The 8,862-nt window shown below is 45.5% G+C and overlaps 1 protein-coding gene across 1 annotated transcript; it reads right to left on the bottom strand.

Annotated features, from left to right (window-relative positions):
• Positions 1 to 2,675: 2,675 nt before the first annotated feature.
• LOC144767448 (uncharacterized) lies at positions 2,676 to 8,513 on the bottom strand. Its single transcript, XM_078650873.1, has 4 exons — positions 8,450 to 8,513; positions 7,968 to 8,156; positions 4,654 to 4,776; positions 2,676 to 3,399 (listed from the first exon to the last, which is right to left on the bottom strand). The coding sequence occupies exons 1-4, from the start codon at positions 8,511 to 8,513 to the stop codon at positions 3,008 to 3,010; spliced, it is 768 nt and encodes a 255-aa protein (XP_078506999.1). The 3' UTR covers positions 2,676 to 3,007.
• Between the last annotated feature and the right edge of the window lie 349 nt (positions 8,514 to 8,862).

The following is an 8,862-nucleotide window of genomic DNA, read 5'->3' as shown; positions in this document are numbered from 1 at the left end:
CAATATTCAGAATGATATATTTTTATTAATGAAATATAATAACTACAAATCAACGTTGTCAATGACAAACGCATGCTTTTCAATTAGAAACGTTTGATAAAATGTGAAAGTTTAACCAAAAGTCAAACATTTTGAGCCAAATATGCTATTCTCCGTGAAACAAAGGTGACTCAATTTGGGAGTGGGGGACAACGGATGAAGCTAATGTCTGCACCACCAGCATTTTGCACGACCAGCTGGAAGAGAGGGTCTAATAGTTAATAGGCAACTCATCCCTAAGCTGAACGTACACATAGATTTTTTTACCAGCTACTTTATCACAAGTAGGATTTTTAAAAAATAAAATACAGGGAAAACAGGAATTCCAGTCATTAAGAAACACGCTCTTGGTGGGGACGACGGCATATTCTGCTTACTCATCTTGACTCTGTTTCTCTGTTCCTGCTGAAAAAGAATGGAACACATTTGGTTACTCTGTTGTCCTTAATGTGGATGGTATTTAACTAAAATAAAGTATTTCTTAACATATTTGCTTTGGCGACCGAAGAGTGACAAAGACACAAATGTGCCTATATTTGTATATGGTGCGTTGCAGTAGAGCCCAGCAATGTCATGTCAGCAATTTATGATGATTTAGGTTGTTTGCCTGCTGCCACAACAAGCACTGCAAAGTCCAGAACCCACCAATCATGATGCCTGTTCTGAAGTGTCCAAAGAGTTGATTGGTTCTGACTGCAAAGGTGGCTTCAAGCATAGAGGATACTCCCCCCTGGAGGCTAGTCTGGGAACTGCCGGGTCATGACATGAAGAGCAGCAAACACTTCACAAGAGTTCATTTACCTGTAACCTACACTGAGCCTGACCACATTCTAAGTGTTGATGTCGAGGAGGACGTATGGTGCTGCATGTTGTTATGGTTGTGGTGTGGTGGGTGGTTTCAACCTAGAATGTTGGAGCAGAATGTGGGGTTTGATTCTGTGAGGATGGGAATGGACCATTATTGCCAGGGTGGAGAGCTGCCCATTCACCTGTCATTGCTGGTGGGTAGTTAGTCACTGGATGGGAGTTTCTTATTGGAGCACTTGATGGATGACTATACGTGTTGAGCCTGGTTGTTCTGTCTGGGCAAATGTTGGAATAACTAATTTTTCTTAGGTTGCCCTGCTAGTCATTTATATAGGTATGATATTATTAAATGTATATAATTTGCCGCAAAATGCCTGTTTAGTGGCAAATAGGATGTGGTGTTGGTGGACTTTATCACGCTCCATGCAGCGGATCCTTCACAGAAGACTGGGAACACGCTTTGTCAGAGACCAGCAGTCATGAGTGAAGAATAACTGGGTGGACTCAAGTCAGTGGAAGGCAGCGTAGTACAATGAGAGACCAGATTATTGATACATATAGGGAATCATGTGTACATGTGCATTGTAGGCAGGGCAATTAGTCAAAGGCCATTAGACTACGTTGAGTGTCCAGGCTGTAGGCATCAGCTGAGTAGGCACAGGAAGCACTTTTTAAGGCAGAATCAATATTTCTTTTACTTGAATTAGTCTATGTGCTATACGCGTATGTGATTTTTTTGCATTTCTAGCACAGCATAGGTAAAGGAATGGAATGGGACACCAATTATGTGGGGGAACATTTTTGTTCCAGTGACACCTATTTTTTCAAAACAGTTTTAATACAACACGATCTGCTTTACAAAGCTTATTTATCACATTTTGCCAGTGATTGGGTTTGGAAGCAGTGGTAACAGATTTTATGTGGTGGTAATAAGGGAGCTGGAATTTAGTGGAAACTGTTCTACAAATTTTGGCATCAGAACCCAGCTGTCCTCCCACATCTGGGGATCCTGATAACCTAGGGAAACACTGAAATGATATGTAGGTTACACCATCTAGAGGAAAGAAGTCATTGAATGACTTGAGAGAAACTATTTCATCTGCTTTGGAGATGGAAAGGCTAAGGCACCCATTTAGAGTAAGGCAGTAAGGGGAAGTTTGCCATAAACTGGGTTTCTGGTTTGCCCTCTCACAGTTCCTCTGATTCATTTACAACTGTGACCTGCTCAGATTCACACTGCAGAACATCAGCTGGGTCCATCTCTAGAAATCATTTGCCAGCTCTAAATGTTAGAATGACTGCCCAATTAGGGGTAGGCTTCCATCAGTTACTTTCCTCTTGGTGACCACCATGCAGGCAGTCACCAACAGGAAAAATCCATAAATGTTCCATGAAGGCACAGCTGTTGGTGTAAGCTTTTTTAGTGAACATGTAGTGCAGTGTCAGAAGGGAATCCAGTTGTGAAACTGTAGGAAGGGATGTTGAACTAATAACAAAGTGCATGACAGGAAGCAATGATAGTTAAAGAGTGGCCATTGAGGTGGGAGCCCTGGAAAGCGTAAGTGATGTTTCTGAGGGAGAGAGAAGGCAGATAAGAGGAGGAAACCTTCAAGCAAAATAGCTGGCATGAGCAATAAGAAAAACATTTCAGGCCATAGATTGTGGGGCACAGGAGCGATGCTGATGAGGGTTCACCGAAGTGGCCGATGGCCCTATGTGAGATAGCCCATGGCATCCTGTGAGTGTCTGGATGGAGTTGTTAATTGCCTGCTGCCGGAGAAGCCTGTGGTGATTTACCACTGTGGGCTGTTGGACTGAGGCAGGTTCTCCAAAGGATCACGTGAGCATGGGTTTGATTAAACAGAAGGTTCTTTTGGAAAGAAGGTGTGTAAGGGTGCTCTCCTCTGCAAAGGGTCACCTTGAGAGTGCCTCTAACAGGTGGTGTTAGAGGGGATGAAACATCCTATCCTATCACAAATTTGAAAACATAAACTCTATAAGGAGGATTACTGAAAAAGAAGGAAACTCCATGACATCCTGAATATGTCTGTATGACCCATCGAAGCCCCGCAGTGTCGAGCAGTCATAAACAAAGCGTACCTCTGAACATGAGAGAAGACTTCAATACAGACATTATTCTCACCAGAATTGACGAGATTCTTTAGGGACGGCTGCTCTTTGGGGGTGTCATTGACTGGTACTTTTTCACGGTAGTTAAGACGGTGTCAATTATCTGGACAATGTCCCATGGCCCATCCTTCTTGTCAGTTGGGCAAGCTTTGTGTGCATTCGCCAGAATTTCAATGATCTTAGGCTTAGGAAGTTTGTTGTCCTTGAGAAGCTTGTGGACAGTCTCCAGGGCCTCCACACCATCCTCCATCTTCTCCTTAATGTGATTGACAGCTTCTCTGATCTTTTCTTGTATCTTCTTATTGATGTTGTCCACTTCCTTACTCTTCTCCGGGACTAGTCTCTTAACCTCTGCTGCTATTCCAGTGATCAGGGCATTAAGCTGTGCGGCGAAGCTGTCCTTGGGTCCTGGAAAAAATTCACCTGGAGGAGATAGTGGGAGTGGGTCAATAGAAGGACCTAAGAAATGGAAGTGAGCAGAGAGGAAACACAAATAGATGATCACATTCCTACTGCCCACAGCCCGACCGTTCCAGGTGAGCAAGAGCTCCGCTGTGCAATGAGGGATAGGCAACGGTGGAGCACAATCATAAGAAAAACAATTTAGCAATACTGCAAACTTTTTTCTCAGTTTTTGTCTTCAAATTTAGAAGCAAAGAATGTGTTAATATGTTTCCACCTCTACCTATACCACTGCTGATTTAGGCATGATGAGCAGCATGATTGTGGATATGGTCCGAACGGTCATTGAGCTTGTTCCCTTCTTCATGAGTCGAGTGAAGTGTTGTTTAACTTACTCTACATTGGTGGTATTAACATTACGTAGAATGCACTGTAACATTCTTTCTGTGTGATGGGTGAACTTTAGTCATTGCAGCATCCTATGGTTCTTGACCACTAATAATGAGATGCAAGCAAGGTTGCTTCAGAAGCATCGCTGGAGGTCTGAATACGACTGAGGTCTGCCACAAGGAAGTGTATCCGTGCTGACCCTATCATTGTCCTTAGGACAAGGCAAATGAAATATATTTTGCGCTTTTCAAATAACTTATTTATAGAGGACGTATTAGAGACAACTATTGAGGTCTGTAGGGTCGGATGGATGGAAAACAGATGAGGATACAGATTATATGAGAGAAACGCGAAAAGAGGTAGAGAAGATACTATAAAAAAGGGTGGTAGAGAGTGACAGACATTAGTGATATGGTGAGTTAGATCTAAGCAAAAGAGACGTGGACAATGAGGCAGGACACCATATAACAGGGCACCTGGAGAGTGATAGGAGAAACGTAGGGCTCAAAGAGGGAATGAGGGCGAGAACTGACCGGGTGACAATTTGTAGAAGGGTGAGAGAGTGGGGAATGTGAGGAGACACCTGAGGACATAGGAGAGAAGACAGAGAAAATAAATAGTCAATAAATGGAAGAGAGAACTATATGCAGAGAAGGCGGCTAATTCTTAGAAGACAGAACGAGGAAGTACTGAGAAGAAAACTATTTTAGAACAGTAGTACAGAATTTTGTAGTCTAGAGAAGGGGAAGGTATGGAGAAATAACAGAGAAAAATGTAGGGAGAGACAAAGGTGCAAAGAGTGGGAGCGAGCACTGAGCAGCCTCCTCCTTCAATTTCTTTCTCACATTACCATCAGTGACTGTCTTTTCTATCCGGTGCTCTTACCAAAGGGAGGGTGTTCTCCTGGCCCCGGCATCATTGGTCCTCCAGACTGGTTGCTAGGAGTAAACAACTTTATAAAGAAGTCCATTGGGCACATATTCACCAAGCCTTCCATAGAGGAATTATCTGCATATAAAGAAAAAACATGTACATTCCCCATCAGTGAATAAGTTTACAGTGCTCATGAAGAATGTGTGAAACATAATTGAACACAACTTTTAGCAGATGATGTGCCATGTGCTCCTGCTGGCAAAGTCCATATCCCCGCTGGTAGCCATCCGCCCTTGGAGGATCTAGTGAAGTCCTACTGGTTGACATTGGTGATCAGGCCCATTGGTCCACTGATGGCATCAGTCATTAAATGCAAAAACAACAAGTGATGGACTGAATGTGGATCATTGTCACACACTCCTCCAGTCAAAAGATCTGGGCCCAAATCCATCGTTTTTTTGCACTCCACACCACCCTGGGTTAGACAATGGCGATATGCAAATCAGCTCTGACCCTGTTGCCCCATGGGAACAGTCCAGTCCGAACTACAAAAGCCATGTCCTTCCCAGAACGGAATCAAGCATCCGAGGACCGGACCGGTTTCGAGGTAACACCTCTCTTCAGCCCGGCTAGCTTGACTCCAAGTGGTGTGGAGTGCCTGGGACCCACGTCTGGGCATCCCCAGCGCACTTAGGGCGGCAATTGCAAAAACAACAAGTGATGGACTGAATGTGGATCATTGTCACACACTCCCCCAGTCAAAAGATCTGGGCCCAAATCCATCGTTTTTTTGCACTCCACACCACCCTGGGTTAGACAATGGCGATATGCAAATCAGCTCTGACCCTGTTGCCCCATGGGAACAGTCCAGTCCGAACTACAAAAGCCATGTCCTTCCCAGAACGGAATCAAGCATCCGAGGACCGGACCGGTTTCGAGGTAACACCTCTCTTCAGCCCGGCTAGCTTGACTCCAAGTGGTGTGGAGTGCCTGGGACCCACGTCTGGGCATCCCCAGCGCACTTAGGGCGGCAATTGCAAAAACAACAAGTGATGGACTGAATGTGGATCATTGTCACACACTCCCCCAGTCAAAAGATCTGGGCCCAAATCCATCGTTTTTTTGCACTCCACACCACCCTGGGTTAGACAATGGCGATATGCAAATCAGCTCTGACCCTGTTGCCCCATGGGAACAGTCCAGTCCGAACTACAAAAGCCATGTCCTTCCCAGAACGGAATCAAGCATCCGAGGACCGGACCGGTTTCGAGGTAACACCTCTCTTCAGCCCGGCTAGCTTGACTCCAAGTGGTGTGGAGTGCCTGGGACCCACGTCTGGGCATCCCCAGCGCACTTAGGGCGGCAATTGCAAAAACAACAAGTGATGGACTGAATGTGGATCATTGTCACACACTCCCCCAGTCAAAAGATCTGGGCCCAAATCCATCGTTTTTTTGCACTCCACACCACCCTGGGTTAGACAATGGCGATATGCAAATCAGCTCTGACCCTGTTGCCCCATGGGAACAGTCCAGTCCGAACTACAAAAGCCATGTCCTTCCCAGAACGGAATCAAGCATCCGAGGACCGGACCGGTTTCGAGGTAACACCTCTCTTCAGCCCGGCTAGCTTGACTCCAAGTGGTGTGGAGTGCCTGGGACCCACGTCTGGGCATCCCCAGCGCACTTAGGGCGGCAATTGCAAAAACAACAAGTGATGGACTGAATGTGGATCATTGTCACACACTCCCCCAGTCAAAAGATCTGGGCCCAAATCCATCGTTTTTTTGCACTCCACACCACCCTGGGTTAGACAATGGCGATATGCAAATCAGCTCTGACCCTGTTGCCCCATGGGAACAGTCCAGTCCGAACTACAAAAGCCATGTCCTTCCCAGAACGGAATCAAGCATCCGAGGACCGGACCGGTTTCGAGGTAACACCTCTCTTCAGCCCGGCTAGCTTGACTCCAAGTGGTGTGGAGTGCCTGGGACCCACGTCTGGGCATCCCCAGCGCACTTAGGGCGGCAATTGCAAAAACAACAAGTGATGGACTGAATGTGGATCATTGTCACACACTCCCCCAGTCAAAAGATCTGGGCCCAAATCCATCGTTTTTTTGCACTCCACACCACCCTGGGTTAGACAATGGCGATATGCAAATCAGCTCTGACCCTGTTGCCCCATGGGAACAGTCCAGTCCGAACTACAAAAGCCATGTCCTTCCCAGAACGGAATCAAGCATCCGAGGACCGGACCGGTTTCGAGGTGTTACCTCGAAACCGGTCCGGTCCTCGGATGCTTGATTCCGGTCTGGGAAAGATATGGCTGTTGTAGTTCGGACTGGACTGTTCCCATGGGGCAACAGGGTCAGAGCTGATTTGCATAAAGCCATTATCTGACCCAGGGTGGTGTGGAGAGCAAAAAAACGATGGATTTGGGCCCAGATCTTTTGACTGGGGGAGTGTGTGACATTGATCCACATTCAGTCCATCACTTGTTCTTTTTTATCAGTCATTAAATGGCCTCGAATGATCTCTCATTTTGTTCAGAACAATCCTTGCCCTCTACCAGGGATCAGTTAATGGGGCGGGGCTATTTCCTGCCCATTAACCTGCTGCATCCGAGTTCATCATTAGTTGTGTAGAGTTGGTAGGTTATGAAAATAGAGATAATGAAAACGTGGTTTCTGAAATAAATTGTGAGAAACAGCATTCCAAGAGAGAGAGAGAGAGACAGAGACAGAGTCAGAGCGAAAGAGATTGAGAGAGAGGGAGACAGGGGGAGAGAGAAAGTGAGAGAGAGAGAGTGAGAGAGAGAGGGTGACAGAGAAAAAGATTGAGAGAAAGAGAGAGAGAGAAAGAGAGAGACCGCGAGAGACAGAGAGAGAGAGCGAGAGAGGGAGAGAGAGAGAGCAAGAGAAACAGAGATAGAGGCAAAAAGATAGAGAGAGGGAGAGAGATAGAGAGAGAGAGAGAGGGAGAGAAAGAGTGACAGAGAGAAAGACCGAGAGAGGGAAGGAGGCAGAGAGGGAGCGAGATAGACATAGAGAGACAGAGAGGAGAGAGAGAAAGAGATAGAGAGAGTGAGAGAGAGAGAGAGAGAGAGAGAGAGAGAGAAGTTGACAGCAAAGGAAATAGAAAGAAAGAGATTTGTAAGACATGAGCGTGCACTCACAGGAGATGAATGCTTACTCATGGGAGATATATGTTGTGAGTACGCATAGTAGACGTGCCTCTATTCACTGCAGATCAGTGTGTACTTACAGGAAGTGATGTGTACTCAGAGGGGAGATGTCTTACTCTAAGGAGATAAGTGTTTACTCACAGGATATGGTTGGCATGCACTTCCCTCCATAGGGGGTCAGGCAGCACTTCATGTTCATGGTACATTCTGTCGACTGAGAGCAGTTCTTCATGGTGCTGGGGTCAGGAAATCCAGAAGGCGGGACCGTAATATTCAGTTTCCTCAGGATGTCTTCTGGGCAAACTTTAGGCCCATCCGGCTGAGTCACATCTTTAGAGGGAGAAGAGAAGCGCATAGCATAGCAATAAGGTCACCAGATGAATCCATTCCATCAGAAGAACACGTTACTGTCTTATTTCTATCTTTAGCAACATATTGCATTCTGGGAACGTTATTCCTCCTTCATGGCTTTCATTCAGTGGGGACCCCTGGCATCCTGGTGCCCTTTGGCCCCACCAGTCAGCATCACTGATTTGTACTTCATGCTATGGTGACCCATGGCATCCTCGTGCCCTTTGGTCTCATGTGTCTCTTTCACTGAATTTTATGTCATCCTTTAATACCATAGTGGCATTTGACCCCATCAGTTTCTATCACTGACTTTTCTTTCATCTTCTGGTGATCCATTGTATCTTGCTGTTGTTTGAACTTACCATTCCCTGTCAGCTCTATTTTGTCTCTCATAATATAGTGACCTGTGAGATTCTGGTGCTTTTTTAACTTAACATTATCTCTGGGTCATTATTTATTGATACTGTCCCATACGGTTTGTTACTGAACATCCTAAGAATAACAAGCTAAAAGTATATCATGGACAAAATATCAAGGGACGAAGTACCGAAAGGTAGGTGTATGTAGATGAAGCGTATAAGTACTATTCCTAACTTCTATGTACCTTGATAATATATATATTTTCGAGGTACGTATATGTGGAGTAATGTATAGAAAATCAATGCTAACCTTTTATTATTTTGGA

This window comes from Lissotriton helveticus, chromosome 7 (assembly GCF_964261635.1).
Source record: "Lissotriton helveticus chromosome 7, aLisHel1.1, whole genome shotgun sequence".
NCBI lineage: Eukaryota > Metazoa > Chordata > Amphibia > Caudata > Salamandridae > Lissotriton > Lissotriton helveticus.
The sequence above is the reverse complement of the archived record's forward strand: the minus strand, read 5'-3'. Positions and strand labels throughout refer to the sequence as shown.